General features: G+C 34.3%; 1 protein-coding gene across 1 annotated transcript in view; it reads right to left on the bottom strand.

Annotated features, from left to right (window-relative positions):
- Nucleotides 1–7469: 7469 nt before the first annotated feature.
- Nucleotides 7470–23263, bottom strand: part of tspearb (thrombospondin-type laminin G domain and EAR repeats b) — a 48482-nt gene continuing 32688 nt past the window's right edge. Inside the window, exons 10-12 of the mRNA XM_088930722.1 lie at nucleotides 13600–13778; nucleotides 11501–11602; nucleotides 7470–7665 (exon numbers count right to left, since the gene is read on the bottom strand). Coding sequence (XP_088786848.1) covers nucleotides 7512–7665; nucleotides 11501–11602; nucleotides 13600–13778 — 435 coding nt within the window. The 3' untranslated portion in view covers nucleotides 7470–7511. The remainder of the gene's footprint in view (nucleotides 7666–11500; nucleotides 11603–13599; nucleotides 13779–23263) is intronic.

Below are 23263 nucleotides of genomic sequence, written 5' to 3'. Positions count from 1 at the left end.
CAACACAGTTACAGTAATAATCTAACTAACATACAGCCTTCAGACAGATTTCTTAAGTGAGTTCCTTGTGCGTGTGCTTGATAAAAAATCAACAAAGAATCCTAAAGTCTCCTGTGCTCTTTGGGGTGTAAAAAGGTCTTCTGCCTGGGATCTCCATGATAATGGACGGTTAAAATGCTCACACGCACCCTCTCTAAGACTGCTCTTGTGGCTGCTGCCACCTGGGTCTTGTGGGGTGCATGTGTAATACACAGTGCCTTACGAAAGTATTCTGACATTTCCTGTGGTATCCCATTTTGTTAAATTACCGTTGTTATAGGCTGGTCTAAAAAAGGACACGGCCAGTACGGTGGTTATAAATACTTTTGTGGCAGCACTTTTCCTTTCTCCTTGAAAAATAAATACAGAAAACAGACAATTCTTCTCATTATGTGGATCGCCGGTCTTCTTCTTTATCTCTCAGCTGTCAGCTCTTCAAGGTATTTCCAGAAGCTGAGTCAGTTTGGCTCATTCATCTCTTTCTGTCTGTTTTTTTCACACACCCCCCTGGAGTCTATGCTTCCTTGCACAATGTCCTGCTGCTTGGCTTCCTCATACACATTCCACTTCTTAATGATTGCCTTCAAAGTGTTCAAAGGGATTTAAAGCATTTTGGAATTTATATCATACCTTTATCCTGATCTGTGCTTTTTTACAACTTTATCTCTGAGTTGTTTCAAAAGCTCCTTTGCTGTCAAGTTTGAAACTTTGTTTGAAATTCACTACCTGACTGAGTGACCTTACACAGATAGATGTACAGTATGTATTCTGATATGATTCTGATATGATATTATTATTGCACACAGACAGAGGCAACAGCTATTTCTGTGTATCATTAAGGTGATTTTGTGAAAATAAAGTAATTTTGGTTTGCCACAGCAACTTTGAATACATATGCAATCATGACCATTTTATGTTGATATAACATACTTTTTCTTTTTGCTTTTTGCTTTAAATTTGTGGTATAGGCTGTGTATAAAACTGGTATTAATTGCTACTGTACTTCAAAGTGTCATAACTTCAAGCTTTCAAAGGTCTGTGCAATGGTCTGAATGTATTTACAATGCACTGAATGTGTATGCTATACTGTATATATATCCAAGTGAAAAGTGTGATAGTATGGTCTTCCTCAACCTACAGCTTGACACAATAAGAAGAATGACATACTCATTCTTTTCTGACTCTTCCCCAAAGTAAAACAATACTATAAAAACGTCTTTAGTTCTCAGAAGATAGAATACCAGGGATCATTTGATATTAAATATACAAATCTAACTTTACCATGACTCTCAAAATCTCATGAATCACATAATACATAAATTCAAGTGAGATTGTTGGCTAGAAAAACATTGGTAAAGAAGCATCTACCTCCTTGTTATTGAATGTTTTGCCCATTATATTGTTTGATTAATTGTTAATTAACTCATCAATTCAAACTTAAAGAATTAAGGAACTGATTTTATCAAAGACCTGCAATGGGAGGTTCTGTATTTGAGTACCTATGGAACTGATACTTTCAGAAAATGTAAAAAAAATGTAGACATCTGAATTCACTTAGTAACAAAAACATTAGTTCTGTACGGACTAGAAAAAAGGTCTATATGGTAGCAGACTTTAAAATACAATGTTTTCATGCACAGGGAGGTTATGCTCAATTTCCACAAACAGTTATATGGAATTTTCATGAATGTCAGAATGTCAGCAGATGCTGTACAACAAATATTTTGTCAGCCTATAGGCTTGCTTGAAACTACAGGTTCATGTGGATTACTAACCAAAATTTAGGAATCCTAACTGAAAGTGCAATAGTCTAGAACTGAACCCTGAAGGCAGGACTACAAGCTGCCAAAAGACAACCATTAAATGCAGCCAAGTGGAAATCTCAGTCAAGAGTATGACTACTCCTAATGAATTGTGATTAATGGATCCTGTTTAGCACAGAATTCTGAGAGCCTTAGAGGCCACCAGTTGAGTTTTGTTTCTGTTTTTGTTGTTGTTCTGTGGACTGTATACTCCAGAAATTCTGAATAGGATTAATCTCTGAGGATAATATGAAAACTAGCACAATATATCAACATTATCAGTGTTAGTAAAAAATCTACTTGGCAGACCTGCATAAAAGTGCAGTCACTTTTATGAAAGAGTTGGTCTGTGGCTCTCTCATCACATTAAGTAGTATTTGAATGCACAGTATAACTCACCTCACAAAGCAAAAGAAATTTCTTTTAAATTGATTGTCCAACTACCATTTTTTTCCATGTTAGTGGTAAAAATCTGTACATCATCTTTTCATGTTTCTAGAGTAGATTAGGTTGGCAGGAAGCAGTTTTGTGTTCTCTTTTCAGTAATCTTTATTTCACTCTTTGAATCTCATCTGCTCAAGAACAGCCAAGAAGTAATGGTTTAACAGTGCTGTCTAAAGAGCCTGTTATATTTTTTTAATTACAATGATGACAGATTATACAGATCTAATTAATTAATTATTACAAAAGTATTTTGGAAAATTATATTAAGTACAGCACTTTCTAGGAAATATCATTTTATTTGCCTTCTATTTTATTACTGTTTGTTCATGATAAAATCTTATTTGTGATATCTTTTCATTGCTAGGATATTCTAGGTCATTCTTGATGTATTTTAAAGGAAGTGTACTGTAAAAAATAATGCTATTATCATTATGATGATGCACTTATACTGATAATTAGCAGGACTTAGGTTGGCAATGGTCTTAAAAATGATGGTCCACACTACTTATTTGTATTTTTACATTTCAAAAAGCAGAGAGAGGGAACAGATGTTTTGTAACCAAAGAGATTTTATAGCCCTGTTGTCTAGGAAGGAATATGGCCTTAATCTATTCACTGATTTGAGTGAAAGATGTTCATCCTGCTGTTTTTTCCTGGCAGTGCTGCTTTTGTGTAAGAGAAATTTGGTCTCCCTCTCTTGGCCATTTTTAGTAATGAATTACCAGTCTCATTTCCTCAGTCTGCAGATTTTAGACACAAATATTTTTTTTCTCTGTAAGAAATGCATGTTGGTCTGCAACACAGTGCATATGTTCCTGTAATTATCTGAGACTAAATAAGGTCAGAAAACCTAAAACAATATATTTCTTCATTTCTACTACTGTACATTGTCTTGTTCCCAATAGCTGTGCAGATGTCCACCAGAGGGCATACAGTGCATTCCTAGGGTACAAAGATCTGTTGGACAAAGTTGTTATTAACGTTCGGTGTGCACTGTCATTGTCAGTGGGAATGTGTGTGCAAATGTGCTCCAAAGTGTAGTTTTCACAATACAAATCTCCAAATAAGCAAGTGAAGTGAACGTAAGTTTAAAATACTCAAAAGAGTGATGTGCGTGTGAAATATTATCATGCTCTGAGAAAAACTGAACAGCAAAGCAACTACTACTCCTTTTGAACAGGGTTTCTGGAGAAGTCAATAAGTATCTGATTACTTTTACATAAATAACTTTTTTATATTGCTATTTTGTCTATATACTGTATCATATTATTAAGCGTTTCTCATTACAAAAACATTTGTACTATATGTTTCATAAGATCTGACTTTTTATATCTCAGCACTAATTAAATAACTTGCTTTGATACTGTGTGTTTTGTTTTTGGAGAGGGGTGTTAAATTTCATGTTAAATTTCATTATATAATATATTGAAAAAATATATTTCCCTTAGTGTACTACAATGAAGCTGATCACACATTTCAGAGGTATTTTTATTGATTAAATAGGTGACAATGACACTATACAACAGAGCATGAACTGACATTATGAAAAGGTCAGTTCCTACATCTTTGATAAATTGCACAAAAAATACATATTTTATTTTATGTTCAGTTTTATCTGGCTTTTTAAGCATTCTTTTTAAATTTGTGTAAAATATTTTTTCAAAGTATGTTTTGCTTATAAATTATTAACTTCTCTTTACTTACAGAAAAAAAACAGTACAGTACAGTTTTAAAGATAACGTTTATTAAGATAAATTAATATGAAATTCACCCATGTTTTTTTAGAAAAATAAGCTTAGGGATTTAATCATACACAGGATAAAATAGTTCCACACTTTACAATAAATCACAAGTTTCTAAATCTTTTCTGAATAAAGTAATACATGAAGAATATTTATTAACTGAGAGAGAGAGATATAAACAGAGACATAAACAAGATTAAACACAGGTTCTACATTGTGTGTTCACCACATTATCTTTGATAATATCAGTTCTAACAAAATGATCATCATAGGCTTCAATTTGTGAATTTTGTGAAAAAAGTTTTTCACATTTGTGTTTTTCAGAAAACAACAAACTTAGCTAATAGATTTGTGAAACAGTATATGAATACAGCAGGTTAAGACAGTAGCAGCAGCACTGGTGAAAGGTGATGAAAGCTTATATTTTATTATATATTAAAATTTCATATTATATATTGAAAAATTTGAAAAAACAAACAATGATATTAGGTTCAGTACACATTACTGCATCTGTAATGTCTCTCAGTCATATCTTAGTACTGTACATGTGATATCTGTTGTTAAGTGTGTGGTTATGTTGGTAGTATTTATACACTTCTCCACATATCACAACCTGTGCTGTAAATTGTTCTGGATAAGGGCAAATAATATGTAAAAAACAAATGAATTATCTATCTTATCAAAATTAAAAATTAAGACTGAATTTCTAAACTGTTTCAGTATGAATACATATGCGCAAAGTGAAGCTTATGTACAGTTCCAATCTGTATTGTATTTACAAATCTGGTATCCTTTGGTATCCTTTTGTAACCTTTTGTACTAAAACAAAAGCTTAATAGAAATGTTCTAATGCGAAGTATAAGGTTGTGATCATCAGTTGATTATATCCATTTTAATATACTTTTTAGTAGCATTAACACAAACCGAACACATATGAACTTTATGAGCCAATTTATATTAAAATTATATTGTATACAGACATGGTTAAGAAATCGTTTTAAAACATATTACAAGCTGTATATACAGGATCTATATAAATATAAATATTTTCATATTGTATGCTTTGCTATGTGATCTCAATCATTATCCTTTTAATAGTTCGTAAAATAATTACTATACAATTGTATTTGAACTGTTGTAAATTGCCATTTCAAAACAGATGGCTTATATATTCTATAATGAGAAACTGTGAGAGTAGGTCATTTCAATGATCAATTGTGGACATATACCTCTAAATAAATGCTGCATATACTTATAATCTTAAATATACTTCAGTGTTTGTTTGGTTTTTTAAAGTATGTTAGAAGAAAACTATCAAAATGGTTAGTTTAAGTATAGTTTGCAGCTTCAGAAATTATTTAATATTATTTTACAGAACAGACTGTAAAGGTCTTAAAGGGTTTACAAATTTCAGACTAGCTTACAAGAACAAAAATTTAAAAAACACATCTATGATTTATGTTATTTAGATCTCTAGCTTCTTGTTCCCAAAAAGGCTGACAGAAATCATATAAATGTCAGCCTAGTTTGGCCTAGAGAACAATTACAACTCTCCTTCTCCAAATATCCTCCCTAGAAACATACTGAGCATTCATTAAAGAGCAAGAGAGAAGTCAGAGCTTACACACAAGAAGAATAAAAAACTTAAGGTATTTTGCACACAGTTGTGCATGTTCCACATGTTTCCACATGAAGCAAAAGAGCATGGCTTTAGAAACTTAATTTATTCACCAGCTCTTACAGTATTTCTGAAGCTACATATCCCATTGAGCTTATTGAAGGTTGGTTTCTAAACATTTAGCATCTTCTTCTGGAAAAATGTAAGAGTAAACCTTGTTTTAAAATTGCAAGGCAGGGGTAAATGGAGTAAAGGATGGTACTGTAGGAACATGATTCAACACAGAATAACATAAAAAACAATAGAAATTAATACATTTCATAAACTCCATCAGAAGCATTTCAATAGAGACATTTCTTTGTTAAAGAGAAATACAAAGATTTTATGTAATTTTTGTTTCTACATTAATGAATGTCTTCAAACAAATAAAGCACCAACATTTCAAGTGTTCAAAACAACAGCCTGCAAAGAGATTGAAAATGTACAAGAGACGGTCGATAGCACCAAAGTAAAAATATTCTCTGCAATCTTATATTATAACTTCTTTTTTATATCAGCCACAGGCTTTTGAATTATCTATTTTTTTCTGGGGGGAGAAAACAGTGCATATAATTTATTATAACAGAAATGACAACATGGCTAAAACGGTAGTATTTGTTTGGGTTAGTTTAGTCTTTGGTCTAGCAATTGAGTTTCAAATCTAATACATACAGTATTGATTGTCTCAGGTCTGTGGAATGCTCCTAAATAATTTTAAAATTCTTCATGGAAGTTTCAGTCCCCTTTTGTGATTGAAGCTAGATTTCTGGCAAAAAAAAAAAACAAATGATAAAACCATTCCAAAAAAGTTTTTAAAATCTTAAAATTCTCTTCATTTTCTCTCTCTGTTTTGACATTATCTGTTTATTTACACATTCCATGACTATTTACAACTCAGTTGTAAATCCACTCATAAATAAGATTAATAAGTCAGACTCACAATTATAAAACTTCTTTGGAGCAGCAACCTTGTAAAACACAGCTTAAGTGTTTGGAATAATGCTTTAGTGTAATTGGTTGATTTTCTGTTAAATTTTGTACTATCAGTGTTCACTTTGTCTGCATTATACTGTAGATTCACTAGCTGCCATATTATTGCAGTGCATTAAGTCACTGGATAAACATATTACAAAGTATTTCAGGTGGGTAACTGTGTCAGCATGCGTAGGCTGCAAAGGAACAAGTAATAGGTTTATTCCATGCTCCACAGCCGAAACGTTGTGTTTTCTTTCTTCTTTTTTTCAGCATGGAATAAACCTATTACTTGTTCATATTACAAAGTATGTCTAGTCTCAACTCTGAAAATCTTGTAATTATCTGGAATTAGTCTTAAAGTTCATATTAATAAGACTATATTAATTTTTAGTTATTACATGTACTTAAAAGATCATTCTGAAACTTTTACTGTAACTGATAACTCAGAATATATCGACTGTAGCTTTGCAGAACATTTTCATTGTAGTCACAGTCCCTTCAGCTAGCCCATCTGAACTTTCCCTCTGCTCTCATCCCTGAGTTTATAGTAGTAGCATTTTAACCCAAATATACAATAATATTGACTTTTATTTGCAAGTTAGTGATGAAGTTTCTTCTATCTGTACATGTACAGTACACTTCATCACTTACTCAATATGTTACAAAAAGTTGTTCATTTTCAGCCCATCATATTTCTCATATTGTTTCATCCATTTTCTAGGCTGATGGAGGCAGGCGTAAGATTAATGAGCAAAGTAGGCTCCTATGGAATGTAATGGTTCTTACATTCACAGTGTTGTGTTTAAGTAATTCATACTTCTGGCCTTGTACTGAATAAACATCTTGTGTAGTTTAGTACGTTTTTAGCTTGAGGACCTTTGAGCGAGGCTCTTTAGCACTGGAATATATGAGATAGGAGCCTTCTGTGGAACTGAAGTATTCCCAGTCTTTGCATCCAAAGGTTGGAAGTCTGTGTACTGGAACAAACCCCTCATAGCCTTGCCACCTGTCAAGGATACAGCAGGCCATTAATACAATTTAATACATTAATTGGAACCATAAAACATCATTTAAAGAGCCAAATATGTAACCCATGAAATTCACCGTAGCAGTGACTCCTAGATAATAAGCACACAGTTGTGCAGTAGGTATAGGTCACATTGTATTTACGATATAAGAAATAGACATATAAGATGTACACGTTATACAGTATGCTGTATAGTATAAAGTATGTAACTTGAACATTAACATTTATAAACATGCCACGCAAAAGAGCCTTAGTGCCCTTGTATGGAAAATATAAATATATTGATGATTGAGGGTGTAGTAGGAAATCTCACTAGAATTTGTTAATCTCTATGTTTCTCCACATAGAAGGAAAGCTACTCATATAACAAGTATAATTAGTCCATGAAAAACTATTCTCTCCCCTGCAAAGTACATTTTGTTGATGAATGAGCTTGTGATCAAGAAACAAATTTTTAAAATAGGACTTCATATTGAGAATATTGAGAGTCCACACAACTAACACAGCTAAAAACAGCTGGAAGTATGTAAATAAATTACATGAACACACAACATTACTGTAATGCTCTCTGACAGTGTGTAATCACACATCAGACTAAAGGTACCTCTATAAATTTGTGCACACTGATATCAAATTTCATGCCACAGCTCACAAAGTGACATGACAAATCAACCATGAAAACCTAGAAGCTTTCAAAACAAATCAGGGATAAAGTGATAGAGAGGTACAGATCAAGAGGTTACTTATTCTTTTGAATACAGTGAAGTTCATTATTACGAAGTGGAATGTGCACCCACCACCCTGACACTACCTAGATCAGGCCTCCCTTCCAAATTGAACAGCTGAGCAAACAAAAAAAACTGAAACTGGCAAGCCAACAAAGAATTTGAAAGATTTGCAAAGTTCTTGTCTGAGATGGAAATCATTCTATGTATATCTATACCCTGTCACGATCGTCATCCCTCCTCTTAAGAGCGCTCCGACCCTTTCCTATTTTAGTTAATTATGTGTACCTGCCACTTGTTTTGTATCCCATTATATAAGCCTGGCGCTCTCGCTTTTCCTGGCTCTGCATTTTCCAATGGACGCCCAGACGCCTGGAAGCCCATCTGCCAGCAGGTCCTGGAGTGACCCGACAGCATAGGTTTCAGTCTGGGGCTCGGAGCGCCTGGCCTCGTTACTGTTTTTATCCTCCTGGTTCCCTGTCCCTGTTCCTGTTCCGGATCCCGTTCTGGTTTTAATCTTGTCTGTCTCGGATTGGATCTCCCGGCTCCTGGACCCTGGACTGCGCCTCGGTTTCCCCTTTGGACTACCTTAGGACTTGTTCGTCTGCGCCATGCCTCCTGAGCACCAGATCACAGCTGCCACGCCCCCCTGTCTGTCATCCCATCCTGCTCCTGCTGTGTTTCCCTTGAAGTCTTATTCCAGTCACTTCCGGATTATATCGTCTGCGTAGGGTCCAAAATACGCACTACTCGGGAGTGAGGACCAGCTCCCTTGACATACCCTGATTCTTACACAAATCTCTGTATGGATGAGTGGCAAGAAAAAGGGTTTTACTGCAAAGGACTCATCTTTTGTACAACACGGTTGCACAGTGGTTAACACTGCTGCCTGGTGTGTGTTTGTGGTTGTGTCTATTTGTATTTGTTTTTGTGCCATTTATGAACTAGCATTCAATCCAGAGTGTATCCCACCTGTGCCCTTTGCTTGCCAGAATAAGCTCCAGCTCGTTAATTGAATTAAACGGTTAGAAAATGGATAGACTCATCTCAAATTTCATTATCTGATAAAACCTTCTGCCACTGCAGACATGTGACAAAGGTTTTACAGTCAGAGTTTTTGATGTAAACACAAAGTGTTACATATAACCACAGTTGTTAAGTATGGTGGCAGCAGCATTTTTATGGGGATTTTTCTCATCAGCAGGGACAAAATCTTGTCAGGAATGATAAAAAAAGATATGGTGCAAAATACAAGCAAATCCTAGTGGACATCTGGATTCGGTAACAAAATAATCTTAAATTGAGTAAAAACTTTACAGTTCAGGAGGACTATGACCCAAAGCACAAGACTGAAGCTACACTGAGTTGCTCAAAGAGTGAGTGTTCTTGAGTGGCCTAGTAAAAGTCCTTACTTTAATCCAATGGAAACCTCATGTTAAGGTTTTGTCACGGATTTCGGAAAGGCATGCCGTGGAATGGCCAGGAGAGCAATAAAGACCCTTGGGGTAGCGGCAAAACGGGGATTAGCCTGGGCTCAGGTAGTCAGACGATGTCGGGTAGAAACCTATGCCCTCAGGCCGCAAAGGAGATGACCTGGTGCTAGGCAGGTCTCAAGATATCCAATCCCTCAATGCTGACCGAGAAAAAAAGGGGTGACCGGGAAATATATAGCCCCACACAAAGACACACTAGAAGGACAACCAAAGCACAGGGAAACTAGGGACAGGACAAAGTAGGAGCGCCCTCTAGCTGTAGAAGGTGTGACAGGCTTCATAATTGCAGTCCTCCAACTACTGTATTTTCAACACTTGTCAGAACTGGAGCAAATTTGGTAGAGCTGGTAGAAACATATCCAGTATCAATGTGCTATCCTATACATCCTATATATCCTATCCTATCATTTTTGTTTCTAAGATGTACGTTATTTGACTTGTGTTGTTGCTGCTGCTGTTCTGTGTTTATGTTTTTGGTGTTTCCTAAATCTCTTTGTATTCTTTGTATTGGAGCATACATGCAAATCTGCATTTCATTGCACTTCTGCATATGACAATAAACTGAACTGAATATACTGATAGAAGTAATTGCAGCCAAAGTTGTTTCCACCAAGTACTAATGTGAGGGGCTAAATAAATCAATACGTTTCTTTTTGTATATTTTCTTTGCAGATTTTACTTGATTCAACCTCATATAACAATGTTTAATTTGATCCCTGTAGTTTTAAATAAAAAAATAAAATGTAAAAAAACACACGTGTTTGCCTAAATGTGACATTGACAGGATGTGAATATTTTTGCAAGGAACCGTAACGCCTTCAAGATACTTATTCTCAGAGTTGTCAGACAGCAGGTTGGGTTACAGTGACACATTTGTCAATTTGTCATACCCACAGCTTGGTGTATATTTCCTGTATGTGAAGTACAGCAGTCTTTCTGCTTTAAAATTATAATACAGTGCCAAACCTGATCAAGATTGTGATTAAAAAGTTACATATGTTGTGGTTGTTGTTTTTTTTGCAAATATAGAGTTTGGCTATTTTGTTAAGAAATATTAATAATAATTATGAAATGACCAAACAAGCTTAAGTAAATTCCACTAAATGCTTAGACAAATTATTTTTGTAGAAAGAAAATCTCTGGTGGTACACATAGAGAAATGTTTTTGATTTTTTACTGATGTACTTTCTGTGCTGGTACTTTCAGACAGGTGGTAACTGAGGCAGGCTGAATGCCTTTTTAAAAAGATTTATTTTCCCCTTACAGGCTGAGACAGGTTGTAGACCCCTTTCAATTCCTGAGAAATGTGCCTACAAAGACTTTGAAGAGATACTTAAATATAACATCCCAGTAACTAAACTGTTCTTTTCTTAGACATTTTGTATGTCTTCATATGAGTTAGATTATTTTTTGTCTTACAGTGTTCTTAAAAGTGATTTACTTTGACAATAAATAGATGAAAAATGTATCTAATCAGTTACAAAATATTACAACTTTGGATGTGTACAGTAAGTGTACCATTCCATTAAAGTACGCAATTACTAGGTTTCAAGTTCTTAAATTATGAATAATTTGTAACATAACTATACTCCTTACCTGTATATAACACTGTTTACAGAGAAGGATGTCCCATCAAATGAATTTGCTACAACCAGGAACTTGTCTTCTCCTAGTGTAAAGAATTCCCAATCAACAGCACTAATCCAAAAGAAAAAATAAACTGTTATAGATGGTTTCCTGTTCCTCCATTCATTAACAGCTCATTCTTATTTAAGTAGATATTTAACAAGATAACATATCAGAATTTTCAAATGCTCTATTAATGTTGTTACCTATTACAGAGCCTTCAGTGTTAAAAATATCACTTTCAATATCATTTTTACATTTCAGTTTTGTTTTCAGCAACCGTAAAAAGCTTCTAGTGTAAACGAAAAATTGCCTTAGGTTAGGAATTCACTGAGGCCTTTTGTTATTTTTTAGTATAATATAATCTTCATTTTGTACAGTTTTAAAAAGATAAAATATGCTGCTTTATTTTTTCTCACTAAAGTTGATGAGGCATCTTAGTAATAGCTATTTAATGCTGTAGGAAATAATCATGTACTACAGTTTTTTCCTCAAGATATGGTCTCCTATGAAAATCTACAAAGTTTTGTACAAAGAAAAAGAAAGGAGGGTAAAGGAACAGAGTAGTGCATTGTATTTAAAATTATTTTTTAAGTTTTATACTGTTTTTTTTACTGTTTTCTGAATGTATTTTGTAAATACTTTTTAAAATCATTATAAATGGACTTAAAAGCTATTATTTTCACATTTGTACCAGGGCTGGAAACGGCATTATTCTCAGTCATGTAAAAAAATCGCACATTCAGGGTGAATTGGGCATGATTTGATTGAGCACTACCTTATAACTGAGATAGACTAATAGAGTATTCTCAAATGATAAGAGCATCTATGAGGTGAAATGAGCCACTACAGCATCTTAACTGTCAGTAATAAATCTTGAATTCTTGTGTGTTCATCTATTTATCCATCCTTAACTGCGTGAGTTCAAGCTGAACATTTATAGAAAAACATAGTCTGGAAGGAATAATTGGTCACACATTCTCTTAACAGTTATGAGACTGTTATTAACATTGGAGATGGACTGCATTGAATTTATAGATTCATCTTTTGTATGTAGTCACTGCCAGACAAACCTGCTGTCCAGCAAACTTCCCAGCTTACCTGTACAGTAATGTTACCAGCTATGTTACTAATTATTCACATTAAGTTTAACATATAGAAATGTCAGAATTTTGCTTTGTTTGTAGGTTTCTACCATGTTGTTTAAGTACTGTATTGAAAGACAAAAATCATTTTGAGACTCATGTCATTTATAATTTAATGAAAAGAAAATTTCAGAATTGTTTTAATTACTGATACTGAAACATGTTTTTTTCCTTTGTTTTGTAGTATAATGACTGTATAATTGCAAAAGATAATGCAAATGTCTCTGTTCCTCCTCTATCTCCACTTCAAAGGTTACTGAGTTCACAAAACCACAGGATCTAAACAGAAATTACCATTGAATTTATAATAAAACAAAGTCTGCATAGTTTAATATATATATTTAATGTGATTTACTATTAATTTCTTTTGACGGCAAGTATACAACAAGTAAGTCATGGCAAGTCACTGTCAGTGCAGTTCATTTTGTGTCTCATCATATACAGTACTCTGTCTTATTAATTATTATTCTATTCACTCCAGGGCAATTTTGTTTTATTCATCTTCACAATGCTGGGTTTTTGTAATAAATCATGAACTTATCTGAAAGTGACATGTTGTGGTTGTGGCTGAATATGTGCCTAAAGTTTTTGTTTTGTTTGTTTAATATGTTTATACAAATATCTGGGATTTTTATTGAAAATTAAGCAAATCACTGCTTGGGAGATGTCTAGAATAAGAACCAATTCTTCAAAATAATTTTTTAGAATTTTGGAAATAGTGGAATTTTGAGGTTGTTGGGAAGCCAAAGTTAGATTTACAAAGTCAATAGTCAAAGTCAATGCTGTATGCACGGTGGAAGTTTCTTTTTAATGTACCCAAAAGCTTGTCTGTGTGCATTGAAATGATATGTCTTTTATTTACCACTCCAGAAAGCCCTTTCAATTTTGCACTTGTATTGAAGAAGAAAGTCCACAATGGTTTACCTGTAGGTTGTAATGTCCTGAAATTTGACGAAAAGCTGTGCAGTCATGTTGAGCTCATAGATGGTCGAGTTGATGGCATAAGAACCAGGTCCAGCCTCATCATATTTCTGACTGTTGGCCACAGCAAGAAAGATTCTGTCCCCAATCTTGAAGACCTCCCAGTCAGTAGCTCCATCAGTCTGTACAAGTAAGGACAAATGCATCAAAAGGTGCTTCTAATTTTGTAAGAAGGAAACTACAATGATGATTAAGACAAATTACAATAAGCTAGTAAAAATCAGAACCTACATTTTCAAAAGTATAACTTAATATGAAAAAAACATAATATGATTAACAGGTAATCAATTAGAATTAAAATCATATAATCAGTTTGCTTGATTAGGTTAAGGAGCGTGATATCAGATGAAATATCTTGTGTCAGCATTCGGATAAATGTAGCAGACTTATAATTGAAAGGTTATGGGTTAAATCCTAGGTGGGGCACTTCTGTTGTATCCTTGAGCAAAGTTCCTCACTCAAGTAAATTGCCATAGTGCCCACATGTCTGGGTACAAATGTATGTTGGTTTGGTTTTTGAAAGTGTCTGCCAAAATAAATCAATTATAATAAAATTACAGTGGATTGAAGCTCATTCATTATGACAGAGAGCATGAGCCAAGATCTTAGTCACACCTAATGAGAGATATGTGTCTTAGTAATCACTTCCTCTTAATCTAAATTTACTAATAAACCAAAAATGACTTTGCTTTTTCCACAACCTTCATTGCAACCATGGAAATTCCCATATAGACCAAAGCTGTTCTTTTTATAGCTTTGTGGCTTTCAGGTTGCTAAACCATTTTTGTTTATATGTACACAGGGTAAGTGATTAAGTCTGTATTCGAACATTAATTACACCTTTTGCAAACTTACAGTATCAGATTTATATTAAAACATCTTTCTATTTTTAAATTCAGATTTAGTCTCAAAATGTACCGTACTGTATATGACAGCCACCTGTCTTCCAAACACATACAGTGTCACAGATTTTTCCAAAAATAATAGCATTGCCAGATGTGTATTCACACCTTGTTTTTAATGTGATTTCTGACAATCATTTTATCTCAGACAACAAATTTGAGATTTTCCAAACATTAAATTCTGAACAGGTATCATAAAGCTCACAAAATACCCTATAACATTTTCATCTTAATATCGCTCCTAGTTCGATTTTAAAATGCTAGTTATCACTTTGGAATTGTAATTTTTGCTCCTGTATAATAATTAGCAATCTGAGGAATGAGTTTTAGAGTCTCCATGTATCCCCACACCTACTGTATCTATTACACCTCTTAAGCCTTCACACTTCTCTTCCAGTTCTCCCAGTGTTTACTTCTTATCCCGTGCCCACTGCCACTTCTCAGCTGCCCTGTCTTTTGTTCTCCCATGGTTCCTTAACTGCCAATTTCCCTCTTCCTCTCACACCTGAAGAAGGCTCCACAACCAAAACGCTGTGTCTCTTTTCTTTTCCTTTCAGCGTGGAATAAACCTTTACCTGTTTCTATCAAGCCTATTTACTTAAAATTAGCAATGCCCAGAGCTACATAAACGAATACCAAACAGCCCACCAAAGCCTTTTTCAGACCTTTTCATCTTCTGCTACTGCCTTGGCTTACGTTTCCCAAGTAAAGGGTATCTTTATTAGTTGTCTTATAAATCTTTACACCTAGATGTTTCTTCTTGCCCTCAAAGTGAATACAGATCAATAAGAATGAAAACAAAAGTCTGAAAATATTAAAGAGTTCTTTGGGACATCCTGTTTGAAAGATGACAAAGTTCTTATCTACAAGAATTTCATCTACACGAACAGAGAAGTAATAATTCAATAAGGAGAATCTGTGTGATATATGGCCTGATCCATCTTTTTATATTGCATTGCTTGTTCCTTCATGCCCCCTTGCTGAACCTAAAAGATGAAGAGCTCCTTTTGGAGAAATGTGTGTGATTAAACAGAAAACTCTTATACAAATACAACACAGGACAAGATATTTGTCACATACAGAATTCAAAACTGGAGACCACGGACAGCTACTGAGCTGGGGTATACTGTATATCTGGGCTCTTGGATTGCTGATAGAAATAATACATTGATAACAGTTCTGTACTTCTGTATTATTTACTATGGATTTAGATTGTCTATTACAGTATATGTAGCTATGGGATAGAATTAACAAAGTTGTTTTTAATTTTTATTTTGCCTAATTTATTTATGATTACATTTTTTTCCAAGTTTGAAATCTGCTTTTTTAACAATCTATGAAGTATTTCCAAACATTACTGGATAAACTGAGCAGAACTCCTGTAATCTAACCCGAGCAGAAATCCTGTAATCATGGATGTAAGGATGGTGGCTATCTCTTCTATCATACTCTAAAGCTGCCACAGCTTTGGAAACTAATAGAAAAGCATTGTTCAATGGAAACAATTTTCAGTCTTCAAGGAATTAGACATGAAATATATTTTTGAACTGAAAATTTTTTCCATTGCAGTATCAATGCAGTAGAGTAATACTACCAGTAGATGCATACTGCATGCAATATGAAGACTTTCCCTGACCAAAACAGCATTGTTATTCATTTTTCTACAAATGTTAATACTGCATTCACACTACGGGATTATGAATGTCATCTAAATATTTATCATAAAAATATATATGGAACATGAAGTTTATTAAAAATAAATAGCACCATGGTATTAAGCCAAAGAACACATTAAGCAAGGAACACATAACCTAAGAATTGTATGAATGTTTTTATGGAAAGGGAAAGGGAGGTAGCTAAGCTTCACCTACAGTAGGATTAACATGGGTGCATGTCCCATCTTGATTTCCTTACTCGATGATTTGGAACAATGACCATTGTTTAGCTATATTTAGGTGTCATTGGGCCATGCGGCAAGTACACTTGGAGGAATCCACAGATGACCAAAAGGAGTCTCAATAATTTACTCAGGTTAAACAAAGGAACTGTAAAATCATTAAGACAGCCATAGTAAAGTATTAAGATTCAACAGTGATAGAGCCATTCCTAGTGAGGTCAAGTTGGAATATACAGAAATACCATAAAAACAGGAACACACACAGGAAAATAGGTAAAGAGAAAGAAAAGGAGGACAAGGACAGGAAAAAAAGAACATCGTCATCATCCATCATCCTTCTCTTCATTAAAAGCTTGTGCCATGAGAGAGCTCCTCCTTGAAATTAAACCAGATTCTGTTGTGGTATTATTAATGCTGAAAGAGTACTAGACTCTGAGCTTTATTATAGACCAAGGTTCGCCATCTTATTTATTTTATGAAATTCTGATTTCCTTTACTGTGGATCTTCATGCTAAAACATCTCTTAGTGTTGTTTTTATGTGGAATGGGGAAATTGGTTCCTATTCATGTGTGAGTATCTGTATAGAGAAAGAGATTTACTGTAGTCTTGGTTAGGATCCATTTTGTTTATCAGGACACAGTTTCTCTATCTTAACTCTTGTTAAAGTAGTTTATGTGTTAATATTAGATGAATAGAAATGCTGGACTTTTTGCTTTTATAAACATTAGGGCTCTGAAACAGAATTATAAATATCTGTGAAGAGTGTAACTGTTGTTCTTAGTGTGACTGGTTTATGTTGTGTAACATTGTGTGTGTACAGTATATACATACCTGCATTTTGTTAAAAAATGTATCATTGTCTTGGCTATGTTTAGGGATGTTTTTTACTCTATTGACAAACTGTGCCTGTGAATGAAGGACAGACCTGCTATAAGACATGCTGTAATCCCTGCCCTTAGGGGGTGAAATTTTTAATATTTTTTATTATTTGTTAGCATATCAAGCTGGTGTCAGAACCTGATTTTTATATTAATTTAATAACCTCCTTTTTTGTAATTTTATCACAACCCCCAATATGTAACAATATAAAATTTAAAATTCTTGAGAATTTAAGTAATATGTATTATGAAAAGAAATTAATCTATTGACATGCTTCGGCTATCCTGCTGTTGAGTATTTTATATTTCCAAAATATAAAAGCATACATTAGCAGCCTTAGAAAATACCTGTAGCTTTATGTGGTATTAAACTAATTAAATGAAATATTCTATGTCCAGTCTGTATCCTGTCTATGTCTTCTCTGTGATATCCTAATTATACCCCTTAGCAAGAAGCTAGGTGGCAGTCATAAACTCAAGACTAATTGACAGTTCTACCTTACCATAAACCTATTAATCTGACTAATTATTACTTTCAGGTGCTGCTTTCAACAATGAAGGGTATATTAGGAAATGAGTAAGTCTGAACTTACTTACAGAAAGGGAAAGTTTAAAGGGATATAGGTCTGCATAGTATCAGCATTCAAGTGTGATAAGAGTGAATCTTATATCATGAAGTATGAATGTGAAGAAGTATTCCTAAATGAGAGGCAGTGCAACACAATATATAACCTAGAATATTAAATGTAATTCTATGTGACACAAACTGATGTCAAATAAATACATTTTGCTAATATTTGCCTTGTAATCATTAATGAAACACAAACGTATATTATCTCTTCCTTCCTTGTGCAGTGTGCCAAGTTTTGACAAGATGAACTGATTGCATAAAAGCTGATCTTTCAATGAGTAGGAGGTTAATAGATTCACAACTCTGAGGTCATGTCTGGTGGTTGCTGACTAACGTTGCCCCTTGCCCCTCATCATGAAGATAGTGTGATTTTTTAAAATCCATTTATGGAACCTATACCTAATACAATTCATACAGTAAATCACTCTGTTCAGACTACAGATTCCTTTTAGACATACAACACAGAACAAATGTGTATTTAAACATTTGGTAACTGCAATGATTAAATATTAAATTTTAAAATGGAAATACATCTTGTTTCTGGTTTTATGTGAATATTTACAGATTCTAAAAGGGCTTTATTACCAATTTCCCCATTTTTTCCTAATCAACTTCACTGCTGTTGTGGATTTGTAAGCTGTAATGATGCAATAGCTTGATTTTTTTAAATCTTTGGTACATTGCAAAAAGAAAACACAGAAAGAAGTACCCTCTTTGAGAATTATTCTTTGCAATCACTTGCCTAAGATTAATAACATTTTTGTTCTGTAAAACATACACCATTAAGTCCCAAAATCTTTGGTGAAAAGAAGATAAATCCTGATGTTCAGTGGGTATTGTGCTTTCAGATAAATATATTTTAAACACCAAAACAATTATTAAAAAGATTACTAGCTCTGGAATGAAAATCAGTCACATGAAAAAATGAAAGTTTTTAAGCTATTAAGCCCTGCTCATACTGCTTTTTTAACCCATTTTCCATGTGAGACAAAGCACATTGACCTTTGACACAAATTGTAGAGCAGAAACACATAAGAATGTAATTATCTGATCCTTCATAATTATAACTTCATGGAACAAAACTGATTTCATCTCTGGGCAGCATAAAGGTTTTAAGCAAAACTTGTTAAGTTCTGCTTCTAATCTATAAAACATAGCATATATGCAAACACCCACCCATCATCTCCACAGGGTATGTTCGAGTTTCCCATATTGAATGTGGTTGGAAGATACTTAAAGTATCTGAATGTTTCTTGCATCTTCATTATATGAATTGCATAATACATAGTAAATTTACTGTACATGACAGCACATAAAATATGTTGATAATTTTCTAAGCTCAAGCACTGTTGTTAAACTTGAAACTCCACAGAAGAAACAGGTGGTCAGATTTACTATTAATTAATAATTTATCTGACTGAGGTGATTATTAAGAACTACTTACTATACATTTACACCTATTGGCATTTATAGAGGTGATCATTTTACAGAGCAATTTGGTAAGCAATTTGCTTAAGGGTACAACAATTTGCTTAAGGGTACAACAGTGTCCCCTTCAGTGGTTGATTCCAGGACCCCTGTGGTTAGGCTTCTGGACCTGTAACCATTGCTCCACACTACTGCCCATGTGGTCATTAAGCTTGTACCTGGTATTGAAGACATCAGCCACAGTGATTGGTGGTCAGCCAGTCTACACACAGATCATGCCACATTGCTTAATACAACAGAATTAGGAAAACCCATTAATGTCCATCAGTTATTATACACTAACATGTACAAAGGTCAGGTACAGAACCCTTGTGTCTGTTTTTATCACTACCCTTACTGAGCTGTCTGTTCATCTGTTCAATTCAACTGAAATCTGTGTTCATTCATTTTCCTCATTAAAGCTAAAGCTTTTTTCAGCTTTGAATCTTTTGTGATTTAAATGTACTCCTTTTTGAAAAAGTCTCCAAAACTCCAAAAAAACTAATAACAATGAAGAGTTGTGATGAAACAAATATCTAGATACAGTAAATGGATTAGATTTAGTTGTGTAACTGAAAAAAAGAAAGATACATTGAAAATAGTTGAGGTAAAGTTTCACTTTGATCGCCTTGGTTTCTTAAAATATTTTCCCTAGAATTTATGGAATGAAATGAATCACATTTATAATAAAACCTTAATATAAATACAGGCAAGGGCACCTGTTTCACCTGAGTTAATTTCAGCTCATTAAACTCAGTCCACTTAGTTTTTACCTAGTTGGTTATTTTGATAACTCCCTACATATGACTTGTCTATTATTCCCTCAAATAAGCAGATAAATTTAGAAAATTGCTAGTGATGATTGTTCACTACTAAGGTTAGGCCAAAGGTAATAGCGATGTAAGTGGAACATACTATGTTCCGTTGTACATACTGTAATTTAACAAGTTAAGTTGTCTTACCTAATTTTTAAAGAAATGAGAAAGGACAATTGAACCATCCTTTCACACACTCACTCACTCTAGTCAAGTGTAGATCTCTTTTGTAAAACCAGCCACTGAAATACATAAGTAAATTAATTTAGTTATCAGTTACACTATGAATTTCAACTTGCAATGAAATGTAAGGATCAGTGCTTCACTAACACTGGATTCGCAGGTCTTACACAAGTGAGGCCAGTTGTCTACAAGTGCAATAAGATTTTGTCAAATAAATTCCTAAACGTAAAGTAGACAAAATTATTAAAGAGGATCAGCTATGGTGAAAAGGGTATTTGGTGAGCATTGATACACTTTGTGTGGCTATGTGAAACATAGGTAGCTGCCATTTTTTCTCCTTCTTCAATCTATAATACAGTGTATGAAGGACAGATTCTAGTTCAGGTCAGGTTCTTATAAAGAACCTGAAAAAAATGTCTGTAGAGTATTTTTGTAAGTATTCACGCTCTTCCTATTTTTAAATATTATATTCAAAACCTGAATGCTCAAACTGAAGTCTTCAAAGGGTAATGTGAGTTACATTATATGTCTGCAGATACTAAAGAGAAAAAAAATACATTGACTGCAAAAGTATTCAGAACCATTATTTCAGTATTTTAGCCTGCAACTCACACCTGGAAACCCAGTGAAGCTTAGTACATGTGAGCCTGGTCAGTACCTGGATGGGAGACATCCTGGGAAAAACTAAGGTTGCTGCTGGAAGAAGTGTTAGTGGGGCCAGTAGGGGGCGCTCACCCTGCGGTCTGTGTGGGTCCTAATGCCCCAGTATAGTGACGGGGACACTATACTGTAAAAAGGTGCCATTCTTTGGATGATATGTAAAACCAAGGTCCTAACTCTCTGCAGTCATCAAAAATCTCCCAGCGTTTCTCAAAAAGAGTAGGGGTTTAACACTGGCGTCCTGGTCAATCATGGCCTCTTTAAAATCCCCAACTATGAATTGGCTTCATCACTCTGTTCTCCTCACCACTGATAGTTGATACATGGTGAGTGTACTGGTACACTATGGCTGCCGTTGCATTATCCAGGTGGATGCTGCACATTGGTGGTGGAGGAGAGTTCCCATTTCCTAAAGCATTAAAGCACTTTGAGTAGAGTGTCCAGAGAAGTGCTATATAAGTGTAAGCTATTATTATTATTATTATTATTATTATTTGGTGTAAGCACCTTCGGTAGCAATTTCAGATGGTAGGATTAGGATTAGTAGGACTCAGGTCAGGACTATGACTGGGCCACTCAAAGACTTTTTTGTGATGGGTCCCCATAAGAATTTAACAACTTTTGTGTGGTCCATTGTAGAACAACTCTCCTCATAAGAAGTCTTCACACCAAAGTCATCACAAGTGTTTGTTATGGGCACTTTGTTAAGGGCTATATGTACAGTATTTAACACATATTTGCTAAGAGGAGTAAAATACAGAATTAAGTTGCAATTCATTGCAATAAATCATAACAAGTGATTTCTTTCAAGATGACATCTTGCACTGAGATTTCTAACCCTCAGAAAAAATAATGCTAGTACCAAATTTGTATTGAATTCTTTAAGTATAGGGCCCAGGTTCTGTCTCTCTTTTTTGTGGGTGGGGTAGGTTTGTCTGCACATAGGAAAATGTGATATTTTTTAACTGGATTTGGTGGGAGAGAGATCTAATTAACAAAGTTGTTAAACTACAATTACAACCAGCATTGGTATTCTGCATTTTCGTTCAAACCACTGGAAAACCCACAGCAGCACACTTGGTATTCATTTGGCATTCATTTGGAATCATAGAGCATCTGAGTAAGTCCGAGGGCCCAAGTCTTGAGCCTGACAAAGCTAGACATCGAACTAGACATACTGTAGGAATGGATAAACCTGACTCGCCCAAACTTGATTTGAATATTTTAGATGCAGTTAGATTTGTCAGTAAAACTGTTGAAAAAGTAATCTTTTCCATGTGATCTGTGTCCGTCTAGATTCACCAGATTGGATAACGGAGACAGATGAAAAAAAGTGGTCACTAGGATGCACCCAGAAGCTATGACCTGAACTAGACTGACTTAAGCAAAAAAAGATTCACCCGATCTTATATTTCACCAGGATTTATATAGAGAAAGAAGGGAGGAAAGAAAGATCCTTGCAGGAAAAATATATAGTATTTGACAGAATGTTTGTTTTTGTCATAGTCCTGAGTAATTCTAATACATTATCAGTGCACAAGAGAAGCATGAAAGATAAAGGAAGCTAAAATTAGAATTTTCTTCTAATCTCTAAAAAATCTCTAGAAACAGTATGTCATGTTAATTCATGACTATAATGTAGTATGCAAAAACTCAGTGGATTCACCTTGCTACAACTGAAGTGATACAATTATAGATATAAAGCCTCCCATTATCAGGAAAGCACTTTCTGGTGAAGGCTACAGCAAACAATACCATAAGCATGGGATGGCAGGATTGTATGCTAGTAATGTGGGAGGAAATTGGAGCACCTAGAGAATACTCAGTGCTCAGATACCTGCTTGTTTATTAGAATATGCTGTGCATTCAAATGCTTAGGACAAATCAGCAAATGCCAGTCTCAGTTTATTTCTATACCAATAAACTAAACAAACTTTATGTAGATAGTTCCCTTGAAATAGGAAGGCCTCTGCCAGTATCTCAAAGTCTTTCCTTAGGGCTAAACATTTCTTGACTGGAAAATTTGGTTTTGATATTGTCTGACTGTTGTAATCACTCATTAAATTGTCAAGTAGAAATCAGGTTTTGCTCAGGGCTTGCATAACTTCTTTTTTTTAATTAGTGCTAAGATAAAATGGAAAATACATTCTAGCAATAGTAAGAAAAGATTAAT

This window comes from Atractosteus spatula, chromosome 13 (assembly GCF_055471065.1).
Source record: "Atractosteus spatula isolate fAtrSpa1 chromosome 13, fAtrSpa1.hap1, whole genome shotgun sequence".
NCBI classification, from domain to species: domain Eukaryota; kingdom Metazoa; phylum Chordata; class Actinopteri; order Semionotiformes; family Lepisosteidae; genus Atractosteus; species Atractosteus spatula.
Note: the sequence above shows the minus strand (reverse complement) of the source record. Positions and strands in the feature narration are given on the sequence as shown.